At 37.8% G+C, this 22,570-nt stretch overlaps 1 protein-coding gene across 1 annotated transcript in view; it reads left to right on the top strand.

Moving 5' to 3' along the window:
• Positions 1-9,102: 9,102 nt before the first annotated feature.
• Positions 9,103-22,570, top strand: part of LOC140242151 (actin-binding LIM protein 1-like) — a 220,595-nt gene continuing 207,127 nt past the window's right edge. Inside the window, exon 1 of the mRNA XM_072321916.1 lies at positions 9,103-9,432. Coding sequence (XP_072178017.1) covers positions 9,276-9,432 — 157 coding nt within the window. The 5' untranslated portion in view covers positions 9,103-9,275. The remainder of the gene's footprint in view (positions 9,433-22,570) is intronic.

Raw genomic sequence — 22,570 nt, 5'->3', positions numbered from 1 at the left:
CCAAAATGTGGTTCATGTACATGTACTTCTCACCAACAATACATTGTTGACCTGATCCAGTATATGAGGGTTGATCACCTTTATGCAGTCATTGTTTAACCCGTTGAAGACAGACTGATTTTGCAACAACACACATTTCCCACAGACACCTACCCAAGTACGTGTATACTCGGTACTCGTCCTCAACGGGTTAGGCAGTCTTGTCCTTTAAAGGTAAAAACATAGTTTCCATATACGCCTGAAGAAACTTGATTTTTTTGCTCTAAAATGGATACATTTTATGTGAAATAACACTGTGATAACATGATTTCAGGTGGGCAGTGACGAAATGCGAAATATTAGTCATTAGTCATATTAGTCACGCGGGAAGTACTGCATTCTCAGAGCATACCTGTTCATGGTTGTTACATAATAGTTTACAGTTATTTACAAATCGGACCATAGCACTATCCAGCTATATTTCTGCGTGAGAGTAAATTGCGTGCAACTTCTTAGGAAATACTACTGCTAGGGCACAATCGATCATCACTAATGTTCCACCTACTCACTAATGAATGCAAAGGGAGCTTCAGGAATAAAAGTTGTGTACTACGTGTACATACAACGTATGTATGATCAAAACTAATTTACTTTTGGTCACAAAATACTACAACCCAACTAATTATCCCGGCAAATCGCATCAGCCCGGCAAGTTTTGATTAGACAGCAAACAAATTCCAAACGGTGGGAGATGAATTTTGAGCCCTTCTGAGAACTATGTTTTACCTTAACAATTGATATCATTTGACTGACCTTCCAGCTGCTCTGATCCATTGTTGAATAATTTCATTTCAAGAAATCCTCATTTTGTGTTAAATTTTTCCTGAAGCCAAGGCTGTTACCTTCATTCATGACAGAAATATCTTATCAAATTTTACCGTATGTACATAATTGTAGTATTTTATATTTGTGAATCTGTTTTATTTTTTTTTTTTACATTTATTGAGTGTGTTATTGCACACATATGTATCCCAAAGTGGGCACGGAAATACTATACCAACTTTGCGACACGTGTTCAAATTCATAGTTCTGCCATTCCCCCGCACCCTCATACTCATAATGTGGTGTACTCCTCACTGAGCAACAAGTACACCAGTCATCAATTGCAATTTATTTTTCAAGCTGCGTCACTTTCTTCAATGTCAGATGGCCCATGACGTCTGGTTTCTTTCTTCTTCTTAACTTTTTCTTGATGAATCATGACTTGTTATATTCATATTGAAAATAAAACTACATGTATAAAAAGACCCAAACCACAAATACAGGAATATGCAATGAACAATAATTACTGTGCCATGAGCACAGCTTATGATATTTCATTTTATAATATAAATACATGAAACAAAGAAACCAATTTGAGTCTCTGATATTTGTTAATTTACTTGTGTGAAATACTAATTGAATACCTGAATAAACGAACCAAGTCCAGTACAGAAAATTTAGAAGAAATAGAAATCATTAAATAAGTTCTTAATGTTTTAGTTGTTGTTTTCTTTTTAGTTAGTGGAATGTTATTCATGCAAATTCAAATGTAAAACAAATGTTTGACTGATTATCTATCTTCGCATGACTTCGTAAAGGGTCTCCAAAGACGATAACCAAATTTGGACTTGGGTCAGTTTTGTAATTATTCAGCTATTCAATTATCTGCCTGTGTTGTCTGCCTGCATGTATGCATATGACTGTCACTTTTGTCTTATTATCTGCTCATTTCAATAGGTACCCACATTGGCTTGTGTACTCACAGCAGTACAGACATGAAATGTTGTTTTACCCCTTACCAATGATCATGCTGCTGGTTTGGGTATTGCCGTTTGTTTGTGTGTGTGTGGGGGGGGGGGGGGGGGTTGTGTGTGTGACTGTGTTTTGTGTGTTTGTCTTTGTAATTTATGTTGTCATGAAGTTTGTATTATTTTGCAATCAACTCATTTTTATATTATTGTTTATATGAAAAAGAAAGAAAAACAAGAGATTGACAAAAGCAAAAAAAAAGTACTTTTAGACAGGGAGAAGGAAGAAAGATTTTATGTAATGTTGACAATGTGGAATTTATGTTGTCATAATGAAATTTGTCTTATCTTCAATGTCATGAATTAATTTGTATATTGTTTATATGAAAAAGAAAGAAAAATGAAAGATTGACAAAAACAAATCAAAAGTACAATGTATACAAAAGCAAAAACCTCATCATACACACAGGCATGGATATGCAATGGGAGCTGGGATATCTACAACGTGTTTCCTTTTATTAGGTATTTTGGTTCATCAGGTATGCTGTACCAAAAAAAAAAAAAATAGAATAAAAGTCTGACAAGATTTCTTTTTTTACTACTCATTACATGGCATTTGCTAGAAGCTATCAGCTTCACTGTGGAGCATGCAAATGCCATCAAGCAGTTTTGTTATATAGCCCTGATTTGGACCATACGTGTTAATAATATTCATGGTGCTTGGCCATTTGGTGACTGATGAAATGCTTTGATTAAACTTGCAAAAGATTATTTCACCTGTCACCTCATGAAAGCATAGTTAGTTTTATACCATCACCATGATTACTGAAATACTGAAATACACTATAGAATAAAATATATTTAAACCCCAGAAAATGTGAACAAAATGTAAATGCCTCCCATGGACACTCCAATAGAATACAAGAGCAGTCTTAATGTTTTGATAGTACAAATTGTATCACAAAATTTGTCACAATTTCCCATGCTTTCATAAACGGAGACAGAGTCTACAGTTAGGCATGGATGAGGTATATTTGCGTGTGTGTGTGTGTGGGTGTGTGTGTGTGTCTTGTCTTTGTGCGTGTGTGTATGTGTGTGTGTGTGCGTGTGCGTGTGTGTGTATGTGTGTGAGAGTGTGTGTGTGCGTGTGTGTGGATGTGTGTCTGTGTCTGTGTGTCTCTGTGTGCATAAGGGACACTTTTAATGCACATTAATTGATTTCATTTTTCATCTCTTTCCTTTTTCTATTTTGGCACAGAACAAATAAGGTTCAAGGTTATGATGAAATATTAAAGGGGTCGTACAGTTTTGGTTGAGACCTAATTTCAGGTTTCCAACATTTTTTTTTTTTTTTTTTTTGGTGAAATAATGAGAAACCTCTTATGAAATATGAAAGAGCACGTAATTCTATGAGGAATTCAACGTTTATTTGATGAAAATTGGTTTTGAAACGGCTCAGATATCCAAAAAAGAGCGATTCTAATAAAGTGTGGGACCCACACTTCATTACGATCGCTTTTTTTTTTACTTTGTTTTTGGATGTTTCAGTCATTCCAAACAAGATTTTCATCAAATAAACTTTGAATTCCTCTTAAAATGGTATGCTCTGTACTATATTCTTAGTGTTTTCTTAGTATCTCGCAAAAAGTTAAAAGCCCAATTCTCATCTCCACCAATACTGTACCATCCCTTTAATTCAACGATTTTATATCAAATACACACATAATTGTATTGGGTTTTTACCACTTACGGAGATGTGATGATGAAGAAGGAAGAAATGCACTAGCTTTACATCTTTTATTTCACAAAAGAAACAAAAAGAGAAAACGTGTAGTGAACAAGTCCTTGGTATTAAAGTTGGTCTGTGTGCTGTATGTTCGCTCCGGTAGTAGAATCAATTCAGTTGTCTAATTTTGCGGGGGAACCATACAGACGCTAACTGTCAATCCTGGAAACAAAACTCGTGACGACATTAACTATCAAGACACCCAATAACTGTCCTTTAATTCTTGATAAGAGCAAAGCAGAATCTGCAGCGTTTAAGACACTGTCGTAAACATCACACAATCTAATATGATTCCTCACTGATAATTGAACGAAAATGTGTCGACGCTAACGGTATACTGTACATATACGATGTAGGAGCAATCAATATACGTAATAACCATTGCGCTTAGTGCATGCAAAACGTGCGTAGGAAGGGCGCCTCGAAGACTATGGGAATCCTTGTATCCTAAAGGTTTATGACTCGTGTGGTAAACATGTCATAACATTCCTTTCGCAGTCATATCACATGATGCCAAACCACTGAACTTCAAGCCCTTTTTATCCTATATTGGTTATTGGGAGATGCTTTGAGCATTCCAAGGAAATAAATCGAATTTCTGGAGATCCTCCCATTTATTTCTTTTCTTTACTGTTGATGCGGTATCCTATACATTTTGCATGCAATTCCGAGAGCAAATTCTAAATTGTAATGTCAGACCGAATTCGGCAAAATTGACTGGGAAATTCTGTTCAATATGCAGGTTAGCTTATAGGATGGAAACGGGAGTAAGGTCAAAGAAATAAAATTCAGTATTGTTAAACTGCACGGGACAAAAAAAAAGGAAAAAAGGGAGAAGAGCTTTAAAATTCCATGTTTTATTATTTTGTTTGGTTGTTTGTTTGTTTGTTTTGTCTTTGGTGGAAACGGTGATACCGGCATCTGATGGTAACAATCATATTTTGCAAATTTGGAAGAGACAATGACGTCATCACTTCACAACTGATCAAGATTTGGGGTAAACAGAAATGGAGACAGACAAAAAAAAAAGGGATAGATCGATGTGTGGGTGAAAAGAAAGGAAGTGAGGAAGAAAGAAAGAGAGAGAGAGAGAGAGAGAAGAGAGAGATTCTGCCATGTTTACGATTTTCTTGCGTATATGACGTAACTATCTCCATGCAGTTACGGATATACATTTACCCCTCCAGAAAAAAAAAAAGAACAAAACAGATTAAATATCACTGACTATTCTTTTCCGCCTCCACCTTGCATGTCGACACACTTCCAATTTAAAAAGTTAATCATCCACACGATATTCAGTGATTACAAGCGATATGTCAGCGGAGTATAAGGTGAATCGTGATTTTCGGCTCGGCAGTAGGCCTACTTGTTTATTTTCACGACCAGCATGTCGACGATATACCAGAAAACATCTGATTATAGCTCCCGCCTCCCGTCCGTTAGCCTTCGCTTTTAGTGGTGGCGCCCGTCGTGTATCTCATGGATGGAAATGTGTCTGTGTGTACGTGTTATAATAAAAAATTGTACGTGAAGTGTATTCATGGTCTTCTTTTCTTTCATTTTCTTTCTTCTGCCTTCTTTTTTTCCTTCTTCTAACCGTAATCATCATGCACCAAATAGAAAGTCGTTCTGTATCATCTTGGTCATATATATATATATTTACTGTTATTATACTGTAACATTATCTTGACGTTTACTTAATTTTCACATATTGTTGAAGTGTTTGTTGTTGTTTTTTTTAGCTTCCCCGCATAATTGTCTTTAAGTATATCATTCATCCTAAAGTAACCATATCTTGTAATATTATGCTTGTTTGGCATTATGGTCACGCTCTGTGAAGTAACCTTATGTGCAGTCAAATAAAGATAAAAACGCCCTAAAAATGTTCACACGTTCAGCTAGACCCAGGCATCTTAATTCAGCTCAAGTTTAAAAGACAATCCATGCAAGACTATCTTTCCCGTCTCCAGAAGGATTTTAATGACATGCATGACAGCCTGCATGGTTTTATTCCAACCCTTACACGTCATTGATACACTCGTATACCGTCCACAGAGTGGAAACATCCTTTGACACAAAGTAGGCATACACATTATAGCATATAAACTGGAACAAAGGGAATGTATACCGAAAGAATGAAGATAATTATAAATGAATTAATCGAATCCCAATGTTTTATTGATCAGACTTCGCCAAGGTGACAATGTAAATATTTTATTGTCGGTAACATTGAGAGAAACAAGCCCATGGGTTAATGTCGGACAAAAATATTTCCAGTGAGCTGTAATGTGTGTTGCGTTTTAGTTTCTCAGGGTTTGGCAGCGCCGCAAAGCGAGCAAATATCATTTTTCCATTTTGAATATTGATAGATTCTATTGTCTTTTTTTTGTGTGCCATAACAATCATTTCATGTATTGGATCTTTGTTCAGCAATAAACCATCTTGACGTCAAAAGATGCAGTACTGAGAGCAATTAAAAATTGATCATTCTGTTTTTTTTTTTTTTCTTTTTTTTTTTTTTACTATGTGGTAATGTCCAGATCCTCTGCCGACAACGCAGTTCTATACTGGAGTCTCGTCTGCTTTACGTATTCAGCATGTACGAGCATTCTACAGGTGAAATTGCAATACTGCCACCAACGAACCAGAACGAACATCCGAGGCCGGCGTCTACCGCACAGAACTACATAGGCCTACCTATAAAGTTGGAGTGTATAAAACGTCGTTGTATTGAACTTGTAAAACGAGGGGTCAATGGCAATTACCTCCTGGGCAATTACCCTGGACCTTCCCCCTGGCCCTGATCTTATTCCTAATCCTGAACCTAATCCTAACCCTATTCTAAAATCTCAACCCTAAACCTAACCCTAACCCTAATCTTTGCTCTAATCTTACCACTAACCAGTATTTAGCGGGGGGGGGGGGGGGGGGGTGTCAAGACACGGTAAAACGGGTAAGCCTATATCAAATTATTCCAACTCCAGTTTATTATTCCAACTATTATTCCAACTCCAGTTCCAGTTTTTATTTGCTTTGAAACTCACATGTCGCGCAAATAAAGAGAAACTATCAAGACAAGTTTAAATCCAACTTGCCAAAATGTCACAAATACCAATTTATTCACTGGTTAAAATTATATGAAATGATGAGCTAGTATAATTTAAAAAAAAACGGAGACCAGCGATGTTGACTACTAAACTGATAACAGTACATTGTCATTATTATCAAATTATTTATTCTTACATAGATTTTTGTTTTCTTCATTCATTCATTCATTTGTTTTCTTCGGTTTTACATGAGCAAATATCTGACTTATTCGTTTCCAGCTTCAATAGCACTCATTTCCTCCCCCCCCCCCCAATACTTTTTATCATGTGTGCATAATATTATGATATCATCATTTTGAAAGAGAAGACGGTATGTCACTACATTTCCATAAAGTCTCGAATACTAGTAATTTGAATTCGGTTTAACGCTCAAGGTCTACAGTTAACCAAGCACAAGAAAAGGGCTTGGACCCTGGAGATATTTGATACATACTCCTGTCGTCCATTTGGATATTGGACAGATGCAAATATCTTGTTTAAAAAAACGATGGGCAATCCAAGCGATTGCCAGAGTTTGACATAGAATTGAAAATTAGACGCGCATCCTCTCTCTGTTACTGCCCATTTGCTAGTTCCTTTTATTTTCCTTCTCATCCTCTTTCACTGAATTCCCTTCCTTTTCATCTTTCTCCTCAGACCTCTCCTCCACCCCTCTGGCGTTCCTCCTCCTACGTCTTCATTCACTTCCATCTCTCTCACTCAGTGGTCCCTGACTTCTCTCCTCTGCCACCACTTCCTCTCTCTCTTTTCCCCATCCTATGATATTTGCTTGTGTAACTATATGGATACCAAGATTGACAAGCCACGTGCGCATGCAAACACACCCACACTTACAAACACAAACACTCATAAAGACGGGCTGCCCCCTCCCTCCAAAACTGCATACGCATTTGCAAAACAACAACAACAACAACAACAACAAAACCCGAGAGAAAAAAGATGAAGAAACAATACATTTCTTGAGAACAGGAACAGGAGAATTGTGACGACAACAATGTGTATTGCGAATGTCAAATGTTGCACAAGTAAGAGGTAGATCAAAACTTGTTTCATACAGGAGTCTTGTCATTATTGCAACTTACACAATAACTTCAGTTACCATGCTAATTGCTAAAACTTCATCGATGGTTAGTTGCTGCTGCCAAAACACATCCTATCATCGTCAGTTACTGCAACGTGCATAGTGTGTGAAACCAAGAAGGTACCACAGGCTCGCATGTATAGTGCCTCCTTGTTAAAATGCTGCTTTATCAGAAACAAAATCACAGTCATCAGTGCCAACTCGTTTTAAATTCACAGAGGATGAGTTTTACATTCATTCATTCATTCATTCATTCATTCGTTCATTCATTTATTTTTTTTTCCCATCTACAGCAAAACTTGTAAATACGTTTTGTTTTTCACATAAGACATAGGTACATAATTATATATTACAAGATATGACAAATGAAATTTATGGATATACCATTGATACGGTTAAAAAAGTAAAACCCCAAATAGCATTCTGCATTCTGAATCATGAAGATATACCTCTTATGTCAGAGTTATGATATAAAGAAAGGGCATCAAGAAGAGTTCAACAGAATTCAAAAAGCCGGAAAGAAAGAAACTGAACTAATGGAAGAAAACAAGAGAAAAAGTAAACTAACCACACAGATCAGAAAGAGGAAGAGGTAGGAAGGACCAGAGGAAGAAAGAAAAAAAAATGAGGTGAAAAAAAAAGAGAGAGGGAGAGTTGACTTCAAAGACACAAATGGGATTTGATGGAAAGTAATTTACTACGGTACTTTAATAATTTTCTGCAAAGACGGACTGGAGAATTACATGACCTAATTTGAGTTGAGACTGTGAGGGGGTGTAGCATGAAAGACAGAGCTAGAAACAAACAAAGAGGCGAGGATTAAATGATTATAATGAAAGGAGGATGATGAAAAAAAGACAAGAATGTGCTCTCGCAGATATGAACACACGTTGAATCTAGCCCCTTCAAATGCTATCAACGTAAGAGAAGACCAAGGAAGTTTGAAGATCAGGGAGTTCCCCCAATGATGGAAATGCGTGGTCTTCGTAGCGCAGACCCTACTTAGTATTCTAGCACGAAGCCCTACGTTAGTTTCCTATTTTTGAGCTAATCTAAATGATACAAACCAACACGGGATGTACAATCGAATATACATGCGAAGTATTTGGACATACACATGTAGTGCTTGTCTTTATAAACATAAATTGGACGTATGATAATGAGAATGTTTTCACACATTCTTCTTTACACATCGCGAAAATTAGCTCGAAGACCAGGCGAACGCAACCGGAGACGCAACATGCGAGGAATGCGTGACGTAATAGAGAGCTGGATGATGCAGGGGCTGGGTACGAGTTCACCATCGACGACTCGACCAGCGCCGTCGTGCGGCAAACTCACTTCGCATGAGTGATTTTACGTCTGTAGCTGTGTATTATTGTTTTTCTGTTGCGGAGTCGGACGTTTTACCGTGTTGCGTTTTCCAGTCAGCCCATTTCGGAAAATTACTTTTTGACTTCGGTTCATCTTCGACGTTGGTTCTGAAGTGGGAGTCTAGGAAAGGAATCCACTTACAATTTTTTTCTGCAGCCATGCCGGTTTTGAGGAGGAAATCAAAGTCGAAAGCAGCTAAGCAAGCTGCTGCCGCAGCAGCGGGGGAGAGCAAAGCATCGCCCCAGACTATCCCCACCATCAACGAGCCAGCTCCCGCTGCGAAGAAACCGCCGAAGGCTGGCACGAGCAGGACAGGTAGGCCCTTCATTCTTTTTCTTTGCCCATTGTGTGATCGGCGTTTCAGGGGCGCGTGCAGCTGCGCTTTTGTCAACAAACCGGAAAATGAGAAGAAAAGAACCCACGTCTTTCCCCTCCTGGACTTCTTTGTGTTTTGTTATCTGCTTACAGCATTAGCATGTAACGGTTTGGTATTAGTAGCAGACTTCAAGTACCAGCAGATGAATGAAAGAGGTGCTAACTTTTTCTTTCAGAGTGCAAGGGAAATGGTGATTAATGTGTCCTGGGCGTTTGTAGAAATGCTTGAAGTACAGTAAGTGATTCAAACTTGTAAAGGGTGATGGATATAAGCATATTATAATGAAAGCTAACATTTTATGACATATAGACTAGTGTGATAGAATTCAAATATAATCATCCAAAGACCTGCTGACAAAATAAGAGTGATTATCATATAAAATGAAGCAAGCAGACTTCTGCTGGTCTGTCTGCATTTGATACAATACAAAAATCTTTACCAGTAATTAACAAGTTCAACATGTTCAAATATATTAATAAATGTGAAATCCAGGAATTTCTATTGATTTTGCAGATAATCAATAAAGGTCTCTGTTTAGGGAGATTGTTTTCCCATTGAATGTAAAGAATAGAAGCAATGGTTCAAAAACAAAATTAAACAAAAACAGATGTCTTTTAAGTAAAGATTGTGACCATTTCAGTACTAATCTTTTATCTCTAAGATAGAGTGGTTACCCATAGAAATAATATGGTACACCTATGTCCAGTAATGAACCCGTTGAGGATGAGTCCTGAGTATACTTGGGCAGGTGCCTATGGGAAATGCATGTTGTAGTAAAATTAGTCTGTCCTTAAAGGGTTAATTGGAGAGTCAATCTTTATTGCCAGTATAGGAAGCTGTGTTAATGAGGCCTTAGTGCGTGGATAGATGTTTCTGCAATGATAAATCTCTAGTCATTAGTTTTGTACCACCAAGACTTTTTTTTTTAAATTGGTATGATGCCTCTATTGAGTATTACACAATTTCAAGCAAGATTACTTTATTTCTTTACGAGGTAAATTCATTGATATCTTTAATCTGTATGTAATTCATGGATGTGGATGCATGTGGAATTTTGGATCTGCACAACAGATGGGCCAACACTAAAGTGTTTGATGTGTTAGAGTAGTGAAGCTCACTTTTCTTTGTTCTTAAATTGTATTGTAGGCCCTACATAACAATCCCTGGTGAGGCATTAGGTAATTGATTGATTGATGGATTGATTGATTGGTGCTTTAATCCTGGTAAAGAAAGAGAGAGATAGGGAAAGAGAAAATAATGAGTTGTTGTCCGTACGGATAAGTGGATGCATGAAAAGTGTTGTCGAAAGCCTCAGAATGCAAATCACATATATCTCACGCATGTGGCATAGGGGGATGACAAAACACGCCAGTGATGAACGAGTGAAGCTTTTGCTATTCAGGTTTTGTGTGGGGTATATCATGCTTACATCTAACCTCACCGCAGTAGACTCCAGTATGTGATGTATTTCCATACAAATGATATTAATACCAGCAATTTATCAAGCTCAACAGCACAGCACCATACATGTAGGCCTACAGACGACAATGAGTATGGTTATGTGTTTGCTTGTTTGTTTGTTTATTTTCACACCTCCATTCACAACAAAATTTGCTGATGATTGATCCATTGCTATAAAGAATTCTCCCATCTAGTTGGCCTTGGAACAAGAATAAAGAGATAGAGTAGAGAAAGGAGGAGAGAGAGGAGGAGGAGAGAAAGGAGAAAATGTGATGTATTGTGTTCTTTTTAATATGAAGGGTGTTGCACTGGACTCTATAAGGCCCGTTCACAAACAACGAAAATCTAAATTTCAATCGCGATCCAAATTTCGATTTTTTATTCGACCGTTCATACACAGGGAAAAATCGCACTTCGCAGCAAGGAAAGAATGATCAGTGGCCAAACTGCGCATGCGCGAATCTTGCATGACCGAAGACTGACCCCGCAGTCCCGATAGAGTTTCGCACGCGCTACGAACGATGGGACTAAAAATACCGATTTCCGAATCTCGATCGCGCTCACACACACGATGCTTGGCAAAATAATCGCGATTATTCTGAAAAATCGCACTAATAGTGTGAGTTGGATCGCGATAAGGATCGCGGTAATTAGTGAGATTTTTCTGTCCACATTGGAAAAAATTTCGAAATTTTGATCGCGATAAGAAAATCGATTTTTAAATCGCACTTTTTCCCTTGTGTGTGAACGGGCCTATTGTGAATATCTGCTGTTTCAGAGATGCATGTTTATTACATCATTTCTAGATCTACTTGCCGTATCATAGAATATTAGATGAAGGAGTAGAAATTAGGCAGTGAGAATTGATTTCAAAGGGAGAAGTCACATATGCAATAAAAGCCGTGGAACAAAGGCGATTGCTCTGCAATTTTCAAGTGAAGTCGGACAAAATGTTAGAATCATGAACCATCCAACATGAACCACCCAAATGAGTATAAATGATGGTATTCTATATACACTTTCCTATACACATAACATGTTACTTAAATGTCACTTGTACTAATATGATTGGGGATGTAAATTTTAAATATGATCTGTCATTTTAAGTAGCATCGATCTTTTGATGTAATCTGGATGAGGAATTGATAATGGATTGGGAATTCATGCTCCTTTTCACATTCTAAATCCTCTCTGAGAATCAATCCTAGAGATAGATAGAGGGGTAGAGAAACCCTTGGAGTGTATTGACTGTTGCCATTGACTTGTGAAGATGGTATTGGTGCAGCGTAAAAGCTGCGGAAAATATTTGCAGCCCTGAGTGCTTGACCTATAACAGATGTGAGGGGGAGGTGAAGGGAGAGGGGAGGGGATGGGTGAGGGGGGATAAGTGAGGGGAGGGGGAAATGAAGGGAAGGGTGAAGGGAAGGGAGGGGCAGGGAAGGGGCAGGGAAGGGGCAGGGAAGGGGCAGGGAAGGGAGAGGGGAGAGGAAGGGAAGGGGCAGGGAAGGGGCAGGGAAGGGAGAGGGGAGAGGAAGGGAAGGGGCAGGGAAGGGGCAGGGAAGGGAGAGGGGAGAGGAAGGGAAGGGGCAGGGAAGGGGCAGGGAAGGGAGAGGGGAGAGGAAGGGAAGGGGCAGGGAAGGGGCAGGGAAGGGAGAGGGGAGAGGAAGGGAAGGGGAGAGGAAGGGAAGGGGCAGGGAAGGGAGAGGGGAGAGGAAGGGAAGGGGCAGGGAAGGGGCAGGGAAGGGAGAGGGGAGAGGAAGGGAAGGGGAGAGGAAGGGGAGGGGGAGGAGAAGAAAGAGAGAGGGAGTGGATGGGTGAGGGATCCGAGGGGGAAGTGAAGGAAAGAGTGGAGGGAAGGGAAGGGAAGGGAAGGGAGAGGGGAATAGAACGGGATGGATGGGGGGGGGGGGGGGAAGGGGAGGGACTGGAAAGGGAAGGGAAAGGGATTTAAAGGACAAGTCCATCTTCATATATATGTGGATTGAGTGAATGCAACAATATTAGTAGAACACATCAGTGAAAGTTTGGGGAAAATCCGACAATCTGTTCAGAAGTTATGAATTTTTAAAGCATCTGCGCAATCACTGCTGAATGAGGAGACTACTACAGTGTATGATGTCACATGCGTACAACGGTATAAGGAAAATAAAAAGAGAGTTTCACAAAACTCCGTTTTTTTAATAAAGTGCACATTTCTTCGACTCGTTACTGACGTATGTTAAGGGAAATATTATTCCCCTTCCCTTCTGAAAGAGAGAAGTCGAGCGTTCTTTTGTTCTGCGAGAAAAGTGAAAATATGTTGAATTTTCTTTATACTTTCTTTATATCATTGTACTCATGTGACATCACAAGCTATAGTAGTCTTCTCATCCAGTCGTGACTGAGCAGAAACTTCAAAAATTCATAACTTTTGAGCAGATTGTCCGATTTGACTCAAACTCTCAGTGATGTGTTCTACTAATATTGCTGCATTCACTCAACCCACATGTCTATGAAGGTGAACTTGTCCTTTAAAAGACATGAGGGAGAGAGAGAGACACACACAGAGGGAGAGATGACGAGCAATGAAGATAGAGGGGACGTACAGGATAGGTATGATGAAAATTAGAGGTCACAAAATGTCACAAAGTGGTGTAAATAGCAATCATATTTTATATCTTGTTGCTTTAGTGATTAGTTTATTAACTTTCTGGGGGCTTAGGATTAGACCTATTTGAAGTCAGTGCATTTGATATAATTTCTAATGCATTTTCAGTGTGCAAACATACAATACAGACTTTGGAATGTTCAGAAAGTCTTAATCAAATCCCTTTAATAGAGATAATCAATAAAACTGAGAGATTGTGAAATATTGAAATGTGGAATTACCATGAAATAGGGCCTACTCCTCAAGGTTTATAACTCACCCCGTGAGCAAGTGATTTGTTTGTGTACAAAAGTAATTGACATTCCGCATGTAATGACGGCCGGTTCAAAGTCTGTATTGTGGTAGACTTTGGAAGGAGAAACAGTCGGGAGGAATTTTTGAAATCATACACATTATGTCAGTTAGACAAGTGTAATGAGAATTACGGCTGGGATATTTGGGTCACCATGTGGTTTATTCTTGACCATTTTCGAAGAGAAGGGAGTATCTGAGTCTGTGAGATAATCAAAACCTGAGTCTTTGATCAGCTCTCATAGACTGATATCCTGAGTTTGAATAGACATACCATAGGATCCAAAAGATACTCAAGAGTTTGCAGAGCTGCTATCTTCGGAAACAAAATCTGGAAGTGTTGATATGACGATCACAGCTAGTGTCATTTGGGATTGATGGTCCAACATTTGATGCTGACTTTGTATTGTGACATTAAATATGGATCTTGCCTACTACCCAGCCTCACATGGGCGAACCTGTAAGTAAACTTATTAGAATGATTTTTTTTTTATGGTCATTTCATGCTTTTTCATGGCGTTCTAAGAATTCCAAGCAGTTTTTTGATCAGGAGAGGATATAGGCAGAAAAGAATGAATTCATTCCAATTTCTCTAAATGTCACATGTGCATTTCAATGAGCAACCATCTTAACTAACAACAGTGTACCTTGTTGGAAGAGATGGCAGCATTCAACTACAGTAGTCTTACTTCAAGACACAGAAGGACCTGCAGATTATCCTTATCAGGCACACTACTCAGCATTATTTCATAAGTGCATATCATTTTCTCTGAACAGATATACTGTATGTTGAACAGTTGTCTCATCTCAAGAAATATGATCTCATTAGGTAAGGCTTTGCTTTGAATGATGTACTAATTGTCCAATTTTGCTGAAGCAGGCCTAGTTAAATGATAAGTTTCTAGTCTAGAACTGAAGATTGGTAGTTTTGCCAAAAAATGAATTCTATTCTTTCATTTGACACCGAATGACCCCTCATACCTAGCACATGCTGAAACTGAGTCTGTAATATAAATTCCCAGCATTTCAATGAACATGTACACACTGAGTCTGTGCAAGCTGTTTCATTTAGTAACCAGAGAAAACTGTTGCTTATCAGTGGAAGAAAAACCCAACATGGTATGAGGGTATTGTTCTCAGGTATTTATTCCCAAATGTCAGAATAGCAGCTTAAATTGAATTTTTGAAAAAGAATATAAAATATCTTTCCATTCCCCTTGTGATGTATGATTGTTGTAACCTTTCCTGACTCAGCAATATGGTATCTGCATGATACAGATATGATACCAAGCGATTATTCATGCCGGCATTTGCAACCAGTGGAAGAATTACCATGGCAATGCAAAGTCGCTCTCCCGTTCTCCTTTGTCTATGTCGAGTTCAATCAGAGCCCCCCCGCATTGATCGCCGCTTTTACCAAAGAATAGCGAAAGGTCCTTCCCCTCCATCTCTAATTGGTAGCCATGCTAAATGATGTGAATTCCAAATAAGTCATGAATTTCATGTCTGCAAAAAAAAAGAGAGAAAAAAGGTATAAGTGCGCAGGAGATATGTTCAGAGAAAGAGTTCATTTGACATGGACCACCTACATATTTCCCACCTGTACTGTTTGTTAAGTCATGACTTGTGTTTGTGTTTGATATATGTATCATAATATTTATTTACATGTGTATAATATGATATCTCCCGTGTGTACGTATGTGTGTTTGTATGTGTGTGTATGTATACTACATGTGCATTCCAAAACACCTAATCATTACCACTGGATAACCTCGAAACAATCTTGATCAATATGATTTCTGAACAGCGTATTGCTACTAGGAGCATTTGCATGTAAAATATGATATTTCAGAGAATGTGCAGTAAACCTATAATAGCATACAGTGTATATGCCAGCATTTAATTATCATTATCATATTTTCCATGTCAGGATGTAAACCATCCCTGAAAATAACCTGCAAGATAGAATTGGCATTTATAGTGTATTGACTGACCATCCAGCGGCACAAACATTCAGAGTGTTGTTGAATTCAACGTCACCAATATGGTTCTGGTGTATTGTGCTCAGATGATCATGATTAACATCAGTACATTAGTTCACTGTTGCACAGGCTTGGTACAAAAAGCACTCGCAAGGTGTGACGGTGACACGTCGGACACTGCTGCTGTGTAGCAGCTTGTGTGTGTCTGAGTCAGGGGGGAAGCCGATTAATGGTTGCCATGGTTACTCACAGCAAATGGGAGGAAATTTGCAAGCCAGGGTATCTCAAATTAGAATAGAGAAGGGATCCTTGTGCTGAGATGCAAGATTTTGAGCCATTTTTTCTCACACCGAGACTGTGCAGTTATCAGCATATTCTCCAATGGAGACACTGGAATGAATGGGAGAATGATCAAGCAACATGCCGTGTCAGTTTAACCAGAGACCCAAGCTTTGAAGATACGTTTAAAATCAGACAACAATCAACCAGTTCTTGATTTATAGTGTTGGCTTTTGTGGGATATTCTGTATACAATATTTATACAATATTTACTTAGAATACAATTGAAAAGACTGCATAGGACTGCACAGACTTGATCGTGAAGTAATTCAGTGAACACCTTGACTGCACCTATCCCAGTGTGTTGATTGTTTTTATGTATGGGGGTTGTCTGACATATTATGCATATTTGGGCAAATATACCCAAACTATGTATTTCAGCAGTCTTGACAATAGATGCCAATGTGTGCTCAATATAAAACGTTAAAAATATATCCCCCGCATAGGGCCTACATGGTATACATTCTTAGCTCTAGAAGATAATGAGTGGTCATTGAAAGTCAAGAACACAAAGAGTATGTCCTTTTTTAATCTAACAATTGCAAGACTTTGAATCATACTGGTTTTTATCAGTTTTACCATAGTGTCATCATTGACTTCAGGAATGGTAGATTTTTTTTTTCTAAAAACAAAAACAAATATTTTCTGTGTACTAAATAGGTTAGCGAAGACTAATTATAGCTTGTGATGTATCTGCATGGTAACTTTTAATGATGTTGGCATGAAAAAATGAGAAGATAATTAGATATCTGAAGGCTTGCAAATTTGCAGTTTTTTATCTTGAAAATGTCAGCCAATTTTAATATCCATCCATTTGTTTGCATTCCTGTATTTGCAGTTCACATTAGACCGCCCGGCAATATGCCGCGTGTGAGGCACGCGAGTGGTGACCTTCTCTCAATGCATTTAATACACTCATTATACCTCTGTTTGATCTGCGTGAAAGGAGCGCAGTATACTTCCCATACAGTGGATAATGCCTGCCTGTTGGATTGATGGCCAAGTGAATGGCCGCCACCTATATATCATGATCCAGGCACATAATGCCCTCCTGGTCTACGATCGCACATTACAGACTGGCATTTTTATATACAGATTCATAATGATCAACAAAAGGGGCGCATAGGCCTAAATATCATAGGAGGATATGTTTAGCAACAAATTACATATCAATAGTTTTAATTTGCAAAATTCTTTGAATTTTATCCAATTCTAATACATGCAATCATATCTTGGCAAGGGATTACCTATCAATGTACATATATTGAAATTCTTCTGATTAGATTATTTCAATTGTTTTGGAAGTATCCAGTTGAAAGAGAAACTTACATTGTCATCTGAAGTTTTAATAGATGCCACAGATGTAATCTACAGGTATGTTTTTTCTACAGTAAGGACATAGTCAATGCACTGAATTGTGCATTACTAATACTTTAGATTTCAACATGATCTATTATACTGTAGTTAGCCACAAACAGTGTGAAGAAGATGCCACACAGAAAATATTCAACCTTTCCATAAAAGCAAAAGTGGTACTGCACATAGCAGGGAGCCCATGTGAGTGTACTTAACCTCAAATCAATAAATGATGTATTGCATAGTCTTGCTTGAAGACGCATAGTTTCCAATTCTGTCACCTTAGATCAAGTTTGCCCTGGAATATTCCTGAAACATATGATACGACAATCATTGAATCAAAGTGCACGAGTACTGTAATGTGGGCTGTAACATATGTTTTCTTGGAACACTTTGTCTAACTTCTGATGCTAGATGTAGAGCAATGACATAGGTCTTAAATTGAGACTAGAGACAACAACAAAAAAAATCTCAAATTTTAGATGATTGAATAGCACAATATGTTATAAAAACTTAATTGCATTGCACATAATGTAGCAAATGGGGATGCTGCTGATATTATCTGGTTAGATTACTCTGAATAAAGCAAATTTATAGGACTCATAAATGTAAATTGAAACGTAGAAGTTAATGTACTGGATAAAAAAGTAACTCTAATATGCTCATCTATATCATTTCTTTAGCCACTTTAAAAGAACAGGCCCTACATGAAAATACAATGAAATGGATAATGCAAACCACAGTGATATATATATATATATATATATATATATATATATATATATATATATGTATATATATATATATATATACATACATATATATATATATATATATATATATATATATATATATATATATATATATATATATATATATATATATATATATATATATATATATATATATATATATAACACAGTGCTTATATGGTGCATATCACTACCGTGGTGTCTCTATGCGCTTTAAGGGAGAGGGATGAAAGTAGAAAGAGGAAATGTCGTGTACAATGTATGAACCATAAATGCAAAACCAAACCCATTCATGATACTTTTTGAACAGAAATGTCTTGAGAGCAGTTTTAAACTTTAACACTGTGGGAGCTTCTTTTATATATTAACTAGGAACAGCGTTCCACAGTATGGGAGCAGCATGAGCAAAAGATCGCTCATCATAAAACTTTGTTGTGATAGCAGGACATTGGAGAAGATTTTTCTGAGTTGATCTTAAATTACGAGAGGGAGCGTACCTTACCAAAAACTTACTGAGATATTCTGGTGCCATTGAATGCCTGCACTGATAAGTCAGTAACAGTATCTTAAAAACTATACGTGACTGAACAGGAAGCCAATGTAGCTGCTTCAAAATCGGGGTTATGTGAGAATTCTTCTTCACGCGGGTGATCAATCTTGCAGGTCTGCATTATGAATTGCCTGGAGTTTATGTAACTGTGAGTCAGAGATATTATACAGCAAACTGTTACAATAGTCTAAATGACATATAACAAAAGCCTGAACAAGCTTCGTAGTGGTCTTTGCATCCAAAAACTGATGAACTTGTGATATCAGATGACCAGTCCACTGGTCAGTAAATGTCCAGTGAAGATGTTTGATATCATGCATTGGAGGGATATGAATCAACCACTGTATGTTCCACTTCATCTCAGGTGGTAGAATTGAAACTCTATGGCCCGAATTCAAGAAGATGGTACAATTGAAACCATGGTTTAAACCATGGACAATTTGTATGGAGTGCCAAGTGTCGCATGGCCTTATATTTCATTACGAAATCAGTCATTTCGTCGACAAAATGACCATTTCGTTGATGAAATGTTCATTTCGTTAACAAAAGCATCATTTCGTCTGTAATGAAATAGGCCATGCGACACTTGGCGCTCCATACAAATTTTCCATGGTTTAAACCATGGTTTCAATTGTACCACCTTCGTGAAGTCGGGCCCTTGTGTTCTTGAGTCCGAAGGGATTACGGGGCCAGAATGAGTTCAAAGGAACGAGGAAAGATGAAAAAGAATCCAAACACGTGATCATATTTTTGGTCCTCCAATAATTGTGGTACAAACGATCTCCAAAGCAGCTAAATTGTTAGCCGCATCATGTTGCATCGCATGAATAGTGTCTGTAGAGGTGTTGTACGTTGTAGACATAATGCATACACTTTTCATACCATATGATGTACATGTAACGCCTGCACTGTTTCCCAAGTGTATAGTTGTTCATTTTCAATCATAAAATCCTTCGCTGGATAGTGTGGTCATTGCCTGCAGGAAAACAAGAATGCATATTTCGTGGGAGTAATGCCTTATTAAATTGTGTGCTGAATTTTGAGTTTGATATAGTGAGTACTGTACATAGCCTTGTACAAGTCATACAGCTCTGCAAGTACATGTATGCTGAACAATCTTGCTGCGTGGCAAAAGTTAGTATATATGTATGCACATATCAAAGAGCCTGCTGTGCCAAGTTCATCTCATTCCCAATGCTGTGCATTCAGAATCTTTTATTTTATATATATGGACAAGATAGTAATGATTCAGGATAGTGGATTATTGATGCAGTACATCATCACAGATAATACACTCTTTGATGTTATTGCAATGATGTCTTAATTCATGAAGATTATTCTTGACTATAGTCTTGTAGTAGTTGTCTGTAACCCAAAACATTTCAAGGCAGGTGGTAAAAATGTTGAGTGAATCTGTGAATGGAGGAATATTTTGCAGTCTTCACTTGTTATGACAAGACATCGCAATCTCAACAGTATTATACAAATTGTATATGTTATGTCCGTTCTTGGATGTCCAAACATAAGTTAATGCTTAATGATGGAAAGACTGAGTTTCTTGTTGTTGGGACACCAAGACAAGTAGCAAAGCTGGATATTAGTAAGATATCAGTTGGAGATTTGGAAGTTAAACCATCGAGCTCTGTGAAAAACCTGGGTGTATGGCTTGATTCTCATTTAAACATGGAGAAGCATATCAACCACATGCAAAGTCTGCTTTTTATATGTTGCATAACTTGCGTCACATTCGTAGATATTTGAGCCAGGAAGACGCTGAAACTCTTGTTCACGCATTCATTAGCAATAGGCTTGATTATTGTAATTAATGGGCTATTGTTTGGTTTACCAGATTCACAGATAACCAAGCTTCAGCGTGTGCAGAATGCATGTGCAAGACTTGTGTCCCGTTCGTCAAAATTTTCACATATTACACCTGTTTTGAAGAAGTTACATTGGTTGCCAGTAAGACAGAGAATTGTATTTAAAATTTTGATACTCGTTTACAAAGTATTGCATGGTCAAGCACCTGGTTATTTATCAGAATTGATATCAATGAAATCACACTCATATTGTCATAATTTACAAAATACACAGGATAAGTTGCTTCTAAAGCAATCTCACATAAAAACGAAAGTAACTTTAGGGGATTGTGCCTTCAGCTGTGCTGCTCCAAAACTTTGGAATAAATTACCTGAGAAACTGAGGAAGGCATCATCACTTGTTGTCTTCAAATCTTTATTGAAGACATATCTTTTTTCAGAAGCCTTTGATTAATTTGTTATTTAATTTTCGTGTGTCTAATCAGTGACAGGAGCTCTGTTACATCACAGCGCAGTAGAGTATATTTACATAGTAGCTGCGCTATACAAATTTGTCTAATTATTATTATATTCTTATGAACATGTAAGCATGTCCCAGTGCTATATATTCGTTCATTCAGTTACCATATTTTTTTCCATCTCCAACAGAAACATACAATGTTATACAAATTTTATACAAACAAACGATACATGTTTTACAGAAATGTAAAGTACATGTATTGATATAAGAATGAACAATAAACAAAATTTATCAATATGGAATTGATAAGGAAGGTAAAAACCGTGTGATGAATATCATGTGAAAATGCTGGAAATGGGGAGGAATGCTACGTAGATGAGAAGCAATGCATGCAGGATAGAGAATATGATCATGCATCCTATTCGCACTGAAGTGGAGGAAGGAAATAATGCACTCAGAAAAATGGCACAAGGCACACACCACGAACCACCATCTGGGAGAGCCAGGAATGTATTGATTTTGGTGCTGAATGAATGGGAATCCGGTCCTGGCATTCGGCCAACGAATCCCGATCGGTCATCCTTGGAGAGGTTTACATGTCACGGGCGGCCGCACATCTCAATCAGGTTCTTGTGTGTGTTGTGGGTTCAAGTCGAATTTGTTCGTTTTAATCCCGGCTCCAATACATTAATCTTCTCATTTTTACCACCGTGCTAGCAAAGAGCTTAATTACTGAAGTGTCCCCCTTTTTATCTGCACTGATGTGCGAATGTGCATTGCCTTGTTGCATGATGGTGAATGCTGAATGAGTTTGATGATAGATAGTTATTGGAAATTCATTCACTGAGATTTAAATGTAAAGAACTTGTTATACAAATGCAAATCAGATTATGTGACAATGATGTGAGTTTGATATTTGGAAATTATGGACCGCATAACATATTATATAATTAGAATATCATGACTGAATATCAAAGAGATTTTGCTTTGGAAATAGCAACAAATGGAACTTAGGCATATTGTGCATTCCATGTTGACATATTTGCAGGATATATGGTGTAACCTAATTTAAGCAAGGAATACGTTCAGCAGGTTGCAGTAAGACAATATCTTGACAGACAAATGAAATATAATTTACACTCTACATCATCTATAGGCATTTTCACATCAGCCCGATGAAAATCCAAGCTTGAGATTTTTTCCCAATCGCAGATTAGCGCGCTAGTTAATTTCCTTTTCACATCAGCTCGAAAAGGATTAGCCTGACATTTTTTCGAGCTAATTCGATAGCTGAGCATGCCCAGACAGCATCGGTAGACTTATGCCCCTTCAAAAAAATTACCCGCGATTTGTGTGCAGGTTGCCTTCGTGCAATCAATTGGGTAACACATGCTTGGCATGATGGGATGCATTGCACTA

Source organism: Diadema setosum, chromosome 18 (assembly GCF_964275005.1).
Source record: "Diadema setosum chromosome 18, eeDiaSeto1, whole genome shotgun sequence".
NCBI classification, from domain to species: Eukaryota; Metazoa; Echinodermata; class Echinoidea; order Diadematoida; family Diadematidae; genus Diadema; species Diadema setosum.
This window is presented reverse-complemented; position numbering and strand designations above follow the sequence as displayed.